General features: G+C 58.0%; 1 protein-coding gene across 7 annotated transcripts in view; it reads left to right on the top strand.

The window, feature by feature from the left end:
- The window catches only part of GTF2IRD1 (GTF2I repeat domain containing 1), a 103,067-nt gene that overhangs the window by 44,976 nt on the left and 41,565 nt on the right, over nt 1-16,526 (top strand). For 5 of the 7 annotated variants that reach the window (XM_081819599.1, XM_081819595.1, XM_081819594.1 and 2 more), the window contains 6 exons: nt 4,555-4,738; nt 8,393-8,418; nt 9,298-9,406; nt 10,308-10,345; nt 10,873-10,953; nt 11,597-11,686. In XM_081819599.1, the coding sequence (XP_081675725.1) occupies nt 4,555-4,738; nt 8,393-8,418; nt 9,298-9,406; nt 10,308-10,345; nt 10,873-10,953; nt 11,597-11,686 (528 nt within the window). The remainder of the gene's footprint in view (nt 1-4,554; nt 4,739-8,392; nt 8,419-9,297; nt 9,407-10,307; nt 10,346-10,872; nt 10,954-11,596; nt 11,687-16,526) is intronic. The other 2 variants (XM_081819598.1, XM_081819597.1) reach the window with 1 other exon arrangement.

Genomic DNA, 16,526 nt, shown 5'->3' with positions numbered 1-16,526 from the left:
GTGTGTTGAGCATCTCATTACGTGGCAATCACTCGTGTTCCCTAACATGACAGCAGGAGCCATATGCTGGCACCCATTCACCGGCCGCGCTCATGTCATCTCCTGTCTGGGTAGGGGGTGGTTCTGTCAATATTGCCCTTCCAGACTTTTCCAGGGGGCGGAACTGATGGCAGAGCCCCAACTCGACTCACCTGTGGGAGGCGGCGGGGTGGGCAGGGGGGACCCTGCAGGGAAGACCCGGGAGAGTGGCCGGCGGCCCCACGCGCTGCATGTTCCCCACAGACTGCGCCCAGAGCCCTGGCCTTGGTGCTGGGCCCTCTGCCCGATGTGCCCTTTGCGTGTTTGTGGAGTAGACTCCCACTTGTTCCTCGAGACTCAGGCTGGGCCAGGAGGGGTCCCCAGAGCCCTGATGGGCTCCTCTTTGCTGCACATCCTGCATTTGATGCGCCTTGTCTGTGTCTGTTCCCCGGGGTGGGGGGGCAGGACTGCGCCGGCCCCTCTGTGTGTCCCCGGCACCCAGGATCGCGCAGGGCCCAGAACGCATGTCAGCCCTCTCTGCACATGGGGGGTGGGGGGAGCGCTGGGGCAGGTGTGTCCTCCACGTGGTCCCGCTTCGTGCCGCGCTGCGTGGAAAGTGAAGCCACCGTTGGCTAGAAGGCAGGGGTGGGACCAGGTGGCCTGTAAGACCGTCCTGCTCTGGGTGCTCGGACACCGCTCGCCCGCACCCCGGCCGTGCGCTCCCACACCTGTCCCTCTCGTCTCCCTGGCAGGCCTTGCTCACTCGGCCTTTATGGGGCTCTCCCTGTAAGCTCCCAGCAGGCGATGGCCATGGTGTAGGCCTTGTCTGGGTGGGTGGCTCTCAGTACGGGGACATGACACACGTCCCCATGGATCCCCTGGTGTCACCCACCACCCCCCGAATGGTGCCACCCCGCTGTGGGGAAGTCCCTGTGCCCATGGGGCCAAGGGAGGGCAGGGACGGTCGCCACCCAGGCCCGCAGACAGAGAGGAGGGCAGGGACCCTAGGAGCTTCCTAAACACACAAGGTCCAGGAGGAGCACTGCACTGGGAGTCCACAGCCACTTGCCCCAGGCGACCAGGAGGAGTTGGCCGCCTCCCTCTCTAACCTTGGCCTTCTCACCTGAAGCAAAAGGGGCAGGGTGGGGCTTTACCCTCTTCTCTCTCCTCCTGTCTTTCTCTCCTCTCTCTCCGTCTTCCTCCCTCCCCTCCTGCCTCGCTAAAGGAAAACCCTCTCTCTAATACTTCTGACACCCGAAGAGGGGGTTTTCCACAGCAAGCAGTGCTCCCTCTGGGTGTCCTACAGTTCAATCCTGACACTGACCACTGGCAGCGACGCAGAGCCCGCAGGTTAAGGGCTCAGTCCCACAAGACGGCCCCGCAATTAGGGGTGGGGTCCCCAGGGCACCCGCACTTCTGTCCAACGTGGCTCCACATCCACCGTTCCCATGACCTCCCCTCAGGTTCGGACAGTCCGCTGTAAGGGCAGCTGGAACTCGGAAATGCTTTATCTGTCTTTACCTGTTTATTATAAAGGGTACAGATGAGCAGCAAGGTGACGAGGCACATAGAGTGAGGTCCAGAAGGGTCTCGAGAGCAGCAGCTTCTGTCCTGGTGGAGTTTGGGTGCACCCTCCTGGCACATGGATCCACCAACCCGGAAGCTCTCTGAAGCCCACATTTTGAGTTTTTACAGAGGTCCCATTAAGTAGGCAGGATTGATTAAAACATCGCCCGCTGGTGATTAGCTCAATCTCGGCCCCTCTCCCCTCCTGGGGGTGGGGTGGGGGGAGGATCGAAAGTGCCAACCCTCTGATCACGTAGTTGGTTGCCCTGGCAACCGGTCCCCATCCTGAGGGTGCTGGGGGCCTGCCCCTCGTTATCATAAACTCGGGTGGGTTGAAGGGTTTATTAGGAAAAATAGGACTCTGTCGTCAGCGCTGTCACTCAAGGAAATTACCAGGGGTTTGGGAACTCTCGAGCCAGGAACCAGAGCTGAGGACCACATGACTTCTTGGGTCACCTGTCACACTTGCCCCCTCCCTTCTTTTCTCTTCTCATGCATTTACTGGTTCGCTCACTTATCAGTCACGCATTTTCAGCTTCCCCCACCCAACCTTGTGCCAGGCGCTGAGGCCCACGCTGGTCTCAAGGTGCTTCGGCAGGTGCCTGAAGATGTGTCTCCAGGTGTTTTCAGCAGCGTGCAGCGGGACGAGACAGTGTACAGTAATACGCGGGGGTGGGGGCTCTCGGAAAGACAGGACAGCTCAGAAAAGGGTGAGGTCTCCACAGGCTTGAGGAATCAGGGGTGGCTTCATGGAGGAGGTGCCCTTTGATCCACACTGGGGCTTTGGCAGCCTGCGCCTTCTGGGGTGGGGTGGGGCTGAGCAGGGCTCTAGAGGCCTGGTGAGGAGTCTGGGATAGCCTGAGCACCTTTGATAACCTTTGCTGTGGTCTCTCTGGCCGACCCACTCCTCCCCTTCTCCTCCCCTACAGGCAGGTGCGAGCTGGATGGGCAGTAGGGGGAGGGGATCTGGGGAGGGCTGGCTCCGACTGCCTTGGGAGCGTTCTGCCTCAGCCAAGTTGGCACGGCAGCCACCAGGCTTCCTGCCTATTGTGTACTCTGGATGTTTCCAGAAAGCTGAGCCTTTTGTGGATGCCAGCACTTGGCCTCGCCGCATCCAAACCCAAGGAGGAGCACTGGGCTTGGAGTGCCTGAGGCCTTGCCCCTTCTCAGGCCAGAGCTCCGTCTGAGCTTCCCCTGCAGCTGCCCTGGGGAGAAGGAAGTTCCCCAGGAGGACTGGGGACGTCCCTGGGGGTGAGGACCTTGTGTGGCAGCCTGAGGCATCCCGCAGACCCCGGACGAACGGATCCTGCTCCTGGGTCTGCCCTTCCAGCCACCAGCTCTGGGTGAAGTGGGCCAGCAATGGGGCTGCGGGTGCAGCGGGGGAAAAAATAAAACGGAGAAGAAATGGGGGGGATCCTGGGAGATGGTTGAGTCTCTATGAGGGACGGAGGCTCCTGCCTGGTGGCTGCAGTCTCCCCCTCTCAGGGGCCAGAGGCTGGAGGCCAGGTGGGGTCACCTTCTGTCTGCCGGGTGTCCTCGCGGCTGAAGAGACAGGCCCAGCCAATGACATGAACCTGAGTGGAGACAAATGCACAGAGACTTGCCGAAGCCATCCTCACTGGCTGGGGCTTGGGGTGGGGGGTTGGGGAAAGAAATGGTTTGACAGCTGTTGAGATTTCGAGGGTTTAATTTGACAACGAGCTAAGTGTGGCTTCACAGTAGGATCTGGCTGCCAAAGCCGCCGACGCAGACCTGGCTGCATCAACAGAAAAACAGTTCTTGACGGCGCGCCAGGGAGGGCCCCAGGCAGTCCTGCCGCGTCCCGGCCAGGGTGTGGCCGCAGGGGAGGCCAGCTAAGGGCTGGCACCTGTTGGGACACAGGCAAAGCCCCGGCAGAGGAACAGGGCCAGGATGGGGAGGGGCCTGAGGAAGGGCCTGGGGACGCGGGACCCTTGGGGAAGTTTGGAGGGACGAGGCAGGAGGGAAGTGGACCACCAGCCCTGCTCAGGTCTCCTGAGACCTCCCAGGCCCTGGGAGAACTGGGGACCCAAGAAAGTACCATCCAGCACATAGTAGGTGCTCAAGAAGTACTTGGTACCTGAATGAGTGGGAACTTGGAGGTGCGATGGAAGTGAATAGTTAAGGTGGCCCAAGACGGAACCCAAGGGTCTGGAAGGAAGAAAGGAACAAGTCACCATTTCCTAAGCCCGGATTCTGTCTACATTGCTGTTGGCAAAGTTGTCTGTGTCTCGTTTCTGTCCTTGATGAGTGAGAAGAATGTCAGCTGCCTCCCTGGAGGAAAGAGCACATCTGGGGGGCTGGAGGAGTCCTGCCGAGAAGCTTCCTTCAGCCATTCATTCGCTCATAGAGTGCAGGGAGCAGCTAGCCTATGTCCCATCCTGTCTAGATCCCAGCCGTGGAGCAGTGACCACCCCCTGCTCCCTTGGAGCTGATGTTCCAGACAGTGAACCAGCGTACAGACGAATATGTTTATAGTGTCAGGTCACAGTAAACGGGGGATGGAAAACAGAGCAGGGTGTGTCATGGGGAGATGGAGGGGGCTGTTGGCTGATGAGGTGACATTGGAGGGGACACTTGAATGGGGAAAGGGAGGAAGGGAAGTGAATGGTGATCTGGGAGAAGAGCCAGTAGGCAGAAGAGCATGTGCAAAGGCCCTGGGGCAGGTGTTGTGTCTGGCCTGTTAGGGAAGCAACAAGGAGGCTGGAAAGACAGCAGTGAAAGCAGGGACATCAGGTCAGAGGTGATGGGGTCCCGGTCACGTGGGGCCTCGTAAGCCCAGGTAGGACTTTGGCTGTCGCTGAGGGGGATGGGAACCCATAGGCAGTTTTCAAGAGGAAGCGCCATGTGCAGGGGAGGGGGGCGGGGGAAGGTCATGGTGACGGCGGCCCTGGGGCCCCCGCATGTCCCGCCGCTTCCGTCCCATGCTCAGCCTTGCCGTTGCCCTTCCAGCGGAAGCCCTGGGCCTGGACCACATGGTCCCCGTCCCCTACAGGAAGATTGCCTGCGACCCAGAGGCTGTGGAGATTGTGGGTATCCCAGACAAGATCCCCTTCAAGCGCCCCTGCACCTACGGGGTCCCCAAGCTGAAGCGGATCCTGGAGGAGCGACACAGCATCCACTTCATCATTAAGAGGTACAGGGTGGGGTGCGGGGCCCGGGCTCGGGGTGCCGGGGTGTCCGGGCTGGGCAGGGGACCACAGCAGGCATGAAGGGGGGTGATGATGGTGCAGGGCTGGAATGAATGGGTTCAGACTCGGCCAAGAGAACAGGCGGGCCTGGGAGAGGGGTCAGGCTCCTTAACCACGCAGCTGTGCAGGCCCCCCCTTCCTGGCCTCTTTTGAGGCCTGAACGGGAAATAGAGGCACCATGCCTGGCCCGTGCGGGCCCTCCGTCAGGTCTTAGTAAGAGGCGTTTTCCTCCCCCTAAAGAAGACCTGAGGCCTTTGAACTTACCTGCCATTAGAGGGGAGCTCAGGTGGGGCTGCCTGGCCTCTCCCCTTCACACCCCACATCTGGCTACCCTACCTGCTGGTGGCTGGACCGCCCTCCCTGTCCTCCCAGGCAGCCGGCTTCCCTGGCCCAGGTGTGGGTGGGTGGGAGAAGGCAGAACACGATGCACTCCATATCAGCAGCCCCCCAGGGTTGGTGGGGGGGAGGAGGGGGGCTGCTACTGCCCATCCCCTAGCCTCGGCTCCCGACTCCAGTGGGGACTTTGCCCTCACAGCTGGTTGGACTCACCACCCAGTAAGCATCAGGGTCTGCAGGCAATGCTCAGACTTCCCGGGATGCTTCCTCCTAAATGGTTAGAGATGGAGGGATGGCCAGAGGCTGTGGCGTCCAGCCCCCTGCCTCCAGGCAACACCGTGCTGGCCACTCCCCAGGCATCTGTCCGGGAGCTCTGTGAGGGTGCGCTCCCAGTGTGTGCGTCTGCTCACGTGCGAGCTTGTTAGACTAAAGGCAGGGACTGAGGGCAAGGACTGTGTTGGGCTCATCGCTGAACCCCCAGCGCCTAGAACGTAGTAGTAATAGACACCCAGTGTGTATGTGTGGAATGAATGACTGAATAGATACTTGCCCCGGGGTGCAAGGAGGCTGGGCGTGGGCAGGGGCCTGGGATCCACTCTGAGAGCACAGAGCTGTTCTTGAGTGGTGGGAAGGACCTCTGCAGGGTTGCTGGAGGCCAGAGCAGGGCTGCGGAGGTTGGGAGGTGGGCAGCAAGCCCTGGAGGTGGGGAGACTCGGGAGGAGGCCTGGCATGGGCCAGGCTGGCCTGCTGGGCGGAGGGAGAGAGGCGGCTGCATTTGGGGTGGATTCTGAGCTTGGCCGGGTTTGCCAGTGGCTGGGATGTGGGGGTGTGGAGGGGAGCACGGAGGCCAGGATCACCCCATGTGTCTGAGTGTATGATTGGGGGAAGCAGGGGTGGGGTGGGGAGTTCACGTGGGGTATGCTAACTTGGGGGTGCTCAGGAGATGGAATTTTTGGAGACCACATTGAAAAGTCAGAAGCTCCAGAGAGAGATCTGTGTCAGAGATTAAAAAAAAAAAAACCTGAGAGTTGTCAGCACGGGCCAGGGAGGGCTCTCCAGGGAGGATACAGAGGTGAGAAAGGGGGTCCCCACTGAGAGGAGGAGGAGACTCACCTGCTCCCTTGTGGCAGTGGGACCGCATCTGCCCTCACAACCCTGACTGGGGGCGTCCCACTTGACAAATCATTCTGGAGGTGAATTGAAATCAATCGTCAGGCAGTGCCTCCTGTTGTCTAGCTTAAATCTCTCTTGCTGCTGCCTAAGTCTGTTAGGCAGACGGGGGGCTAGGTAAGAAGAAAGCTGCAGGGACACCCCAGTGTCCCCGTGTGTGCCTGACCATGGGATTTGGGTCCTCACCGTGGCTGACCTTGATCTCCCTCAGTCTAAACCGTAGCTTATTTAAATCTTCCCTGGTATTTGCTGCGTGCCTCGCACAGGCCCAGCCCTTCACTGAGCTCTACTGGGAACTTCACAGACTGCAGGCAGGCGTCCCCACCTGTCCCCAGAGGCCACTACCAGTCATGGGGGGGGAGGGGCTCACTCCTGTGATGAGTCCAGGGTATCAGAGGACAACGGATTTCTAGATGTCGAGTCAGTGTCATCTGAGCGCCAAGCCTGCGGGGCTTCCTGGAGGAGGTGGCTTTGGCATCAGGCAGATTGGGCCTAAAGTCACTCGCAGCATAACCTTGAATAGCGCCTCTCTTCTGAGCCTATTCCCTCATTTGTAAAAATAAGGACACTGATGCATTCACACACCCCCAATTTTTCTCAGCATAAAATGAGGAGGCAGACATAACACACCTGACACATAGTAGATGCTCAATAAACACCGTCCTTTTCCTTGACCTCCCCTCTCCCTCGTGTATAAAGGAGTGGTGAAGTGCGTCAGTGCTGATAGCCTGAGTTTGAGCCCTGGCCCTGCCTTTCGCAGCTGTGTGTCCTTGGGCGAGTTACTTAACTGCTCTGTGCCTCACTTTCGCCCTCTGTAAAATGGGGCTAGTGGTTGTCCATGCCTCACACCGCGGATGGGAGACGAGAGGACTGGATGTGAGCAGCACGCACAGAACAGCGGCTACTCCGTTCAGAGTCCTCCGGACATTTGCCACTGGTGTCCAGCCCAGCCTGGTCAGCGGAGCATTCGAGATTGTCCTGGCAGAAATGAGTCGGGAGAAAGGGCTTAGGAGCAGCCAGCGGGTGGAGTCTCTGCCGCGGCCCAAGTGTCTGCGGGGTGGGGGGAGGTTAAGGGGAGAAGCCACTTGGTGAGGCCTACGGGTCTTGTTATCGGTGGTAGGCGGGCTCCCCGGCCTCCAAAACCCCAGTTCCCACCAGGACACCAGCCCCCCAGCGAGAGGATCCAAGTTTCCACCTGTGGGGCAGACACGTAGGTTCCACCTGAGGCAGGACTTAGGGGGGAAAGAGTGTCTGGAGGGGATCCTAGAAGTCTGGGATGTGTTCAGAAGATGGACAGCAAGCCCGGTCAGCGCCCGTCAAGCGGGCCTCCCAGGCCAGGCAGCCCGTGAGGGCATCTGTCACAGGCCCGGAGCCACATCCGACCTCCCTGTCATCTGCCTGCCAGTCCCACCCAGGAAACCAGGCAGGCCCCATGCTGTCTCGAGCCCCTGCCCCTCGGGCTTGCTGATAAATAGGTAACATTGTTGGTGATAAAACCAGAGTCGAGGCTGGCAGCTTCCCCGTCCCCAGGTGGGGCTGAGGAAGCAGGTCTCAGAAAGTCGGTTTTCCCCAGAGTCGCTCCTGTGACTGCTTCTCAGCCTCGTGGGCCCCAGATAAACATGGGCCCCCAGATAAACATGGGCCCCCAGGAGCAGCGGGGGAGCCAAACTCTGCCTCCCACACTTGAGCCTCTGTTTGAATTTTCCGCTGGGCCCGCCTTGGGCATCATTTGGTCCTTGGGTCCAGGCTGGTCTGGGGGGGCCCACAGAGCCTGTATGCCAGCTACTGGCAGCTCCCCAACCCTCTGGGTACCACCAAGGTGGGGTGGGAGGGCTGGGGTGGAACAGAAAGAACACCAGGCCCCCCCCAGAGGTGGAGGGGTGGGTGACCCCAGCTTCCTCGCGGACCTTCCCTCTGCCCTCCTGTTCCTGGCCCAGACTTCCAGGCTGAGCAGGGTGATGCCGGGGTCCCAAATGGCCGCAGGCCCCCAGCCACTCCTCCTCCAGTCCGTGGTCTGCGTGGAGGCCTGTCCGTGAGCCTGGGGGGCCCCCGGGCCTGCATTGCCCTCACGCCGGTCTCTCCTCTCTCCCCAGGATGTTTGATGAGCGAATCTTCACAGGTATGTGTGGGGACCAGCTAGTCCATCCTGAAGCTGCCGAGTAAGTGCTGCTATCGCACGGGGCCCCGGGCCGGGGAGGGAGCCTGGGTGCGGCGTCCCCCTCCGGGGTAGACGCAGCCCCCAGCTCCCAGGTGCAGACAGCCCCTCGGGAATAGTAAAGCTAACGTGCGCTGAACGCCAGCGGGTGTCAGGTGCTCTTCTAAGCTGTTGGCATATTCAGTTTTACTTTAATTTCACATTGAACATTGGCATGAAGTGGGTTGTGCTCTTTTCCCTGAAGCCCAGCTGGTCGGCAGTGAGGTCTGGCCGCAAACCTAGGGCGCAGGGGTACCAACCAGTGGGCAGCACGCCTCCCAGGAGGGAGAGTCGGGCTCTGCCTGGTGCAGCAAAGGGAGCACAGATCTTGGGGTGCGACAGAGCTGGGTCCTGGTTCCGGCCCTCCTTCCCACCAGCTTTGTGACCTTGGCCAGGATCCTATGGGCCTCAGTTTCCACATCTGTGAAATGGGGGCGGGTAATAAGAAGGATCTTCCTCTGAGTTCTTGAGATAATTATACGAGAGAATGGTTTTGTAGTCCGGCCTTGGGGGCCACTTGGCCTCTTTCCCAAGGGCGCCCTCAGCGTTAATAGTGAACGCGAGGCCAGGACAGTTATTTCTGGCTGCTCCTTCCTCCTGCAATCCTCCCAGATCCCTGGCGTCCTCTGGCACCGGGGGGCCTACGTTCCTTCTCTACCCAAGACCCGTTCTGGCTTGGCAGAGCCCAGACCATATGCAAGGGGTGCCGCCAAGAACCTCGCACAGGTCACTGCCCAGGTGCCCCACAGTCAGGCGGGAGGCTAGAGGGCCTTGGCCCTGACCTGCCCCCACCTCTCCGCCCAGGGAACAAGTTTACCAAAGACCCCACGAAGCTGGAGCCAGCCAGCCCGCCAGAGGATACTTCTACAGAGATCTCCCGTGCGTCTGTCCTCGACCTGCCCGGGACTGCTCGGTAAGGCCCCACGGCCAGCTCCTGGCCCACTGCCTCCCCGACTCTGGTCTGGCGGTATTACCTGCGGGTGGGGGGAGGGGAGCAAGGCCTGGGGCTGGCCAGAGGATGCCGTGCCCAGTGGCTCCTGACACCCACACACACACACACCCTTGTGTCCTCACCCCGCTGTGGGCCAGGGAGAATCCGAAGGGACAGAGGAGAACAGAGACTCTGCCGATTTTTTTCCACCTGGAGAGCTCTTGTGCCTGCTCAGGATCCAGCCAGAGGTTGCCTGGTCTCTCGGAAGCCTTCCCTGGCACCCAGACTAGGTCAGGCATTTGTCCTGCGTGTATACAAGGCCCTGCCCTCAGCTCATGGCCTGGTCACCACCGTCCACCAGTGCCCCCCACCTAGGCTCTGGGCCCCTGGCGGCCAGGGATGGCTCGTTCATTCCAGAACCACCATGTCCAGTCCAGGCCTCCCCCACAGTGCTCTGTGAATTCACTGAATCATCCATCCAGGGGCCCTGCCCACTTTTGCTTCCCAGACCTCTATACCCTCTCCAGGCTGGTAGTCCCTCAGCTCTCAATCCCCCCAGCAAGCCCTGATGGAACCTCACTGTACTAAGTTGTGGGGCTCCCATACTGGCCCGAGCCAGGCCTCGGGAGCTCCCAACTGGTGGGGAAGGTGGACGCTCAGACCGTTCACCTCAGGGTAGGGAGCAGCATCTTGGCTAGGGTGGCCGGTGATTGCTGTCTTGGGGGACCCTGCACTGGGCCTCTCTCCCGTAGGGAGGACTGCCCTGTGGGGATGGGAGTGAATGTGGTCGGGGGTGTGGAGTTGGCAGGCACCGTGGGCTTCTGCCTGAGGGGAGAGCTAGGGCTGATGCCGTGTCCTTTCTTGGCCTCCTTCCTTCCCACAGGTCAGACAAGAATGGTGTCTCTGAAGACTGTGGGCCAGGTGAGGAGGAGCAGGACCCCGCTGTGTGTGTCCTGGGGTGAGAGGGTGTCCACCAGCATCCCCCTGTCTCCCCTCCCAGCAGCCTTGGGGAGGAGGGAGGCAAGCTCAGCCCATGAGCCTGGAATACTAATGAGCTACCCTGCCCATCCCTGCCCCCCACCCCCCAGGCCTCAGAGCATGCTGGGAGCTCACTGGGAGGCTGGAGGGGCTGGTGGGATGTGGGTGGCATTATGGGGAGTCGGGAGACCTGGCTTCCGGCATCACCACTGTTTCCCAGTGTGTCCGTGGCAAGTGACTTCCCTCTGTGGGCCTCCGTAACCAGGCCTATAAATTGGAGATACCAGGACGGGACTCAGGGCCTGCATGGTGACCCTCCACTCTTGGGCTGGGCAGGAGCTTGAGGCCGGCATGACTGTTCCCAGGGCATTACTAACTAGGCACAGACGTAAGAATGTTCTAGAATGGTTTGCTTTGTCCAGCAAAGCTCAGGCCCACACCTAACTAGATCCCTCATTCCCTCCTCGCAGGAACTTCTGGGGAGCTGAGTGGGCTGAGGCCCATTAAAATTGAGCCAGAGGATCTAGATATTATTCAGGTCACCGTCCCAGGTAAGGGACAGGTGTCTGAAGGGCTGCCCTGCTGCCCCACATGAACCTCCAGGAATCAAGCAGCTCACACTCCTGGACTGGCCAGAAGCACCGTGTCCCCTCCTGGGCTATCCCCTCTGTCTCCTGAGGGCCAAGAAGGGGTCTCCAGGCCATTGTTTCTCTAGTTTTGGTTCCATATACCCCTCCAATGGGGTATATGGCATGCACTTTCTGCAGCCGGGTCTCCCCTCTACGCTGGCAAGCCCGTCTCTCGGCTCCGGTCTTCCTAAAGATGCCCCCCCCACCCAGGCCTTCCCGCTCAGGCCTGGCTCCCCTGGGATTTATAAGGCAGGAGGGAGGAGAAGAAAAGGTATGGGGATAGGAGGGTCTGAGTTTGACTCCAGACTTAGAAGCCCCTGAGCCTCTGTCTCCACATCTGTGAAAAAGAGGGTGTATGTGGTCTCTGGAGGCTCAATGTGGGGTTCCCCCGCCTCAGGCCCCCGCCTGGCCTCTAGCACAATTGGTCACTAAAGCTGTCCTCCCAGAGTTCCAGGGCATGGCTTCCTTTAAGGGTCCTGCTCTGCGGGCATGTGGGGCTGGGGGTCCTGGAGGGACCGTGACAGTGTGGGACAAGCAGAAGATGCTCTTGTCCTTTTGTCTCCAGACCCTTCACCCACCTCTGAGGAGATGACAGACTCAATGCCTGGGCATCTGCCCTCAGAAGATTCTGGTTACGGGATGGAGATGCTGACTGGTAAGAAATGGGCTGGGAACCCACCTCCCTGGGGCGTAACGGGGAGAAGGATGGGCCAGGAAGCCCCCCAGAGGAAACCCAGTGTGTGCCTGACTCCTTGTGCGGGGTAGGTTCCTCTCTGGACACCTGAAGTCGGCCTTGGTTTATATTAAGTCTGGCTTCTACATCTTTCCCACGAGTCCCCGTGTGAATTAACTTGTTCATTTGTTCAACAACTATTTACTGAGCACCTACTATGTACCAGGAGGTCCTGTGCGAGGTGCTGGGGACAGAGCAGTGTACCAAACACACCAAGGTGCCTGTGTTCCCAGTGCAGCGAGACAGAGAGTAAGCAAATCACTAGGTAAAATAGAAAGTTAGAGGGTGGTAAGTGCACTGGGGGGGGGCACAAAGCCAGAAGGGGGAGGTGTGAGGGGCAGGGGTGCAGTGGTTATTACAGGACTTGGGTGGTCAGGGAGGACCTCACTGAGAAAGTGACTTTGGAGCAAAGACCTTAAGGAGGGGGGAGCCATTGGGTGTCAGGAAAGAGCTTTCCAGGTGGCGGGAATAGCATGTGCCAAGGCCCTGAGATGGGTTATGCCTAGCATGTCCAAGGAGAAGCAAGGCGGCCTGGGTGTCTGGCGCAGAGTGAGGTGGGGAGGTAGGTGATGGTGTGGGTTGTGCAGGGCACATATGTCAAAGGAAAGAGTGGACGCTTTGACTCTGAGGAGACAGAAACCTCCTCATGGGGGGTGGTTGGAGCTAACGAGGGACATTCTAACAGTGTTTACTCTGACCATGGGGTTGAGGATAAACTGCAGGGGAATGAGGACAAAGACAGAAACAGACTATTGTAAATCCTAGCCAAGAGGACTGGTCCAGCAGGTAGATAGCAGCAAGGGGGTGGGGGGTGGAGGGATGGGGCTCCATAGGTTTTGTGTTTTTACCTTCATTTTGGAAATGTTCAAAAACACGCAAAATTGAAAACAGTAGTTTAATGAATCTCGTGCACCCACCTCCCATCTCCAACCATTATCAACAGATGTTCTGTATTTATTATAGATAATGAAAGCAAGAATTACTATAGGTAAAGTTTTTTATTTTTTTTTTAAAGATTATTTATTTGAGGGGTGCCTGGGTGGCTCAGTCATGAAGCGTCTGCCTTTGGCTCAGGTCATGATCTGAGGAACCTAGGATCGAGCCCCACGTTGGGAAGCCTGCTTCTCCCTCTCCCACTTCCCCCTGCTTGTGTTCCCTCTCTCTTTCTCTGTCAAATAAATAAATAAAATCTTTAAAAAAAAAAGATTATTTGAGGGCGCCTGGGCGGCTCAGTTGGTTAAGCGACTGCCTTCGACTCAGGTCATGATCCTGGAGTCCCTGGATCGAGTTCCGCATCGGGCTCCCTGCTCGGCAGGGAGCTTGCATCTGCCTCTGACCCTCCCCCCTCTCATGTGCTCTCTCTCTCTCATTCTCTCTGTCTCAAATAAATAAATTTAAAAAAAAAAAAATCTTTAAAAAAAAAAAGATTATTTGAGAGAGAGAGTGCAAACAAGAGTGTGGGCAGGAGCAGAGGGAGACGGAGGGAGAGGATCCCAAGCAGACTCCATGCTGAGCGAACAGCCCAGCACGGGGCTCGATCCCAGGACCCTGAGATCCTGATCTAAACCAAAAATCAAGAGTTGGACACTCAACTGACTGAGCCACCCAGGTGCCCCTAGGTGAAGTTTTTTAGAAGTTGGTTATCACAAAGACAAATAGCATATTAAGTATAGGACACAAGGTTCACAGGCTAGAAAATGATGTTAGTACTCAAATAATTAAACTTTGGAAAGCTTTGTAGTACAAGATGCAGGGCCAGGCCACGAAACGCGAAGAAGGGGACTGGACTGTCTTTTGTGTGTTTCCCGTGTGTGCGATATCTGGTGTGGGCTTGATTGGGAGTGGAAGGCAGGGGTGCCGGAAGGATACCATGCAAAAGCTTATAGCAGGTGGCACTTAAATGACCTGCACAGGGGCACCCGGCTGGCTCACTTAGTGGAGCGTGCGACTCTTGATCTCGGGATCATGAGTTCGAGCCCCACATGGGGCATAGAGATTACTTGAAAACAGTAAAATTAAAGAAACAGGGCAAAGAGGTCTCAGAAAGAGAACGTTCAGCGTGAAAAGCAACTGCAGAAAGATACGGATGACACAGCATTTTATGTAAGTTTGGAAGCATTGTTTCAAAATTCCAAAAAAAACAGTGTTGTTTAATGTTTTATTAAAAAATCAGGTGCAAAAATGACAAAATGCTAACATACTCATTCCGGCTGGTGGGTACACGGGTGTTTATTATAATATTCTTCTGCGTGCTTTGCTGCACTTGAGAAATTCCCCTCCACCCCCGACCAAAAATAGACACATGACTGGAAAAACAAGGTTTCCTGCAGGCCCAGGCGGGTGGTGCCATGTTCATTGGCGACAGAATTAAAGCAGAACATCTCTGCTCCTCGTCTGCATCTGTCTTCTCTGTCAGGGAGAATGGGTCTGGAAACAGGAGAGCGGGAAGAGGACCCGGGAGTCCCGCTCGGTGGGGCAATACACAGGGTCTGCAGAGCTGCTGTGGGGGCCTGTCAGGCTCCAGCTTCTGAGGAGTCAGATCCCAGGCAGATAATCCCAAAGATCCCCGGTCCACAGCACTGGAGCGGGGTCATGGGGGACAGAAGATGACCGGCCATGGAAAACAGACTTCCAGACGGTTTGTCCAAACCACAGACAGGTCGAGCACGTGCCCGTTCCGGGCTCGGTTCTGGTGCCCATTTCCACACGGATGACTGAACCATGAGAAGGGACCCAGTGTGGGCTCATTGATGAGTGGGCTCATGGGACACCAGGATCTGGGGCCAACGGCGGGCCAGCTGGGGAAGCGGGGCGGCACGGGGACCCCAGCCTCCTCCTGGGGGAGCTTTCCCACAGTGTCCTGGGGGGCTCGGTCCTTCCTCTCGTATTTATCAGTCAGGCAAAGGTAGTTCAGGCGGTAAGATTACGCAGTTGGCAGGTGCCTCGGGACAGGACAGGCAGTGTCCCCGGGAATGACGTTGCCCGTGGCCTTCAGAGACCAGAACGCTGGGCCGGAACCCACAGGAAAAACTCACAGCCCAAGGACACATGTCACACGGGTGGTGTTCCCCAGGGAACAGACCCCAAGCTGGTGTTTAATGGGGGGGGGTTTATTAGGGGCTGCCCTTGGGCTCAGCAGTTAAGTAAGAAAGGGAGTGGGAGCGTGGGGGGCCGGGAGGGAGGTGGAGGCATGATGCGGCCCCCCCGACAGCCTCTGCCGGCCCCATGGGAAGCTTTGCGGCCAGAATGGCCCCTTGGCGTTGTTCCAAGTTGGCCTGGGCTATCCTCAATCAGTCGTGGGACGGGAGTCGCCCCTGGGAGGGGACCCGAGTGGTACATCCCAGTGTCCGCCGCAGCTCGGATGGATGATCGCACGCAAAAAAAGAGACAGCAAGCAACACAAACACGCGCAGCCTCGAGGAAACGAAAAGGGGACATCTCTTCTGCACCCCTTAATCTGGCGGAACCTTTGTTGAGCATGTTGGGAAATGAGTGCCCCTCTGGTGCCGGTAAGGATGCAGCTTGCCAAGTTGCTTTCTCAGGAAATTGGTCAGCTTGACGAGCTGTCAAAATGAGCACCCCCTGGGGGTTCCCGGGGTCCGGTCCTAGGAAATGATCTGAAACACAGACAGCGTCTTCTGCACGGGGCTGTTCGTGGCCGTGTTACTGGTAAAGAAAGAACTGGAAAGAGCCGGCCCACCTGGCGGGGACCTGTTGGTGGCATCCTCCTGATGGACTGTTAGTAGCCACCAAAAATAAGCAGCGAGGGGGGAGCACGGAAGGGACAAGGCTGCTCTGTTTGCAACTGTTGAAAACATAATCACTGGTTAAACAAACAAGGAAGAAACTGCTGGAACAGTAGCTATGCGAGGTTAAGTGGTGTTATCTTTTTCGTTTCTTCAGCCAGTTGGGATGGGCTTTTAATACCTTGGTCGTGAAGAAAGACTATTCTGGATGGGCTGGGCAGGACCAGACTTGACAACAGTCTCTGGAGAAACTGGGGGGTTGGGGGGGGCATTCAGGTGACCCGCGGCTCGGGATGAGCTGACAGAGGGGCCTGGCCCCCAAGGTCGCAGGGTACCAGGCTGTGGTTACAGTGCTGTTAGAGAAGATCGTGGGTATCCATCTCCGTCTGGACCCCAGGGGGCTGGGCGGCCATGGGCCAATGGGCCTATTGGAATGGCTTCTCCTCTTTGGCGTGACAGAGGGTGGGAACCTGAGGTCCAGCCGGCCCAGTCCACCTGCCCAGGGGCACCCAGCCTTGGGCTGGAGCTCAGGTTTGCTGACTGCCTGTCCGAGGTGCCTTTCCAAGCACCCCACTCAAAACCAACGAAGGTGGAAGATTCTGAGGCCCTCAGGACCACCGTGGTTTCGAACGGGGTGTGTGTGTGTCCGTGCGGCCCTGTGCGTGTGCTTTTTCTGCTGACATGTATGCATGATAAAATAAATGATGCAGAGCTCTGTGCCCCGGACAGAGTTCTGTGCCCCCTCCTCGGGTCCTTCGTATGTCCTTTTTCTGCATGTGTGCATATGCGTGTGGCTATGATTTTGTACAGGTTGTCCCTCCCTCCCTTACCTGGTGCCTTGGACATCTTTAGAGTGCTGGGATAGTTGGCGTGTCCTTGATCATATCTGGAGGGTGTCGCCAGTTATTCTCAGTTGAAAGGGGGGCACAGTGAGCCAGTTGCAGGGGGCTCATTCAGGGTAAATAGCCCAGCCCCCAACACCTGGGTGGAGTATCTGGTGAGTTCCCCACGTTTGG

Source organism: Leptonychotes weddellii, chromosome 5, assembly GCF_054177405.1.
Source record: "Leptonychotes weddellii isolate Sample4059 chromosome 5, ASM5417740v2, whole genome shotgun sequence".
NCBI classification, from domain to species: domain Eukaryota; kingdom Metazoa; phylum Chordata; class Mammalia; order Carnivora; family Phocidae; genus Leptonychotes; species Leptonychotes weddellii.
The sequence above is the reverse complement of the archived record's forward strand: the minus strand, read 5'-3'. Positions and strand labels throughout refer to the sequence as shown.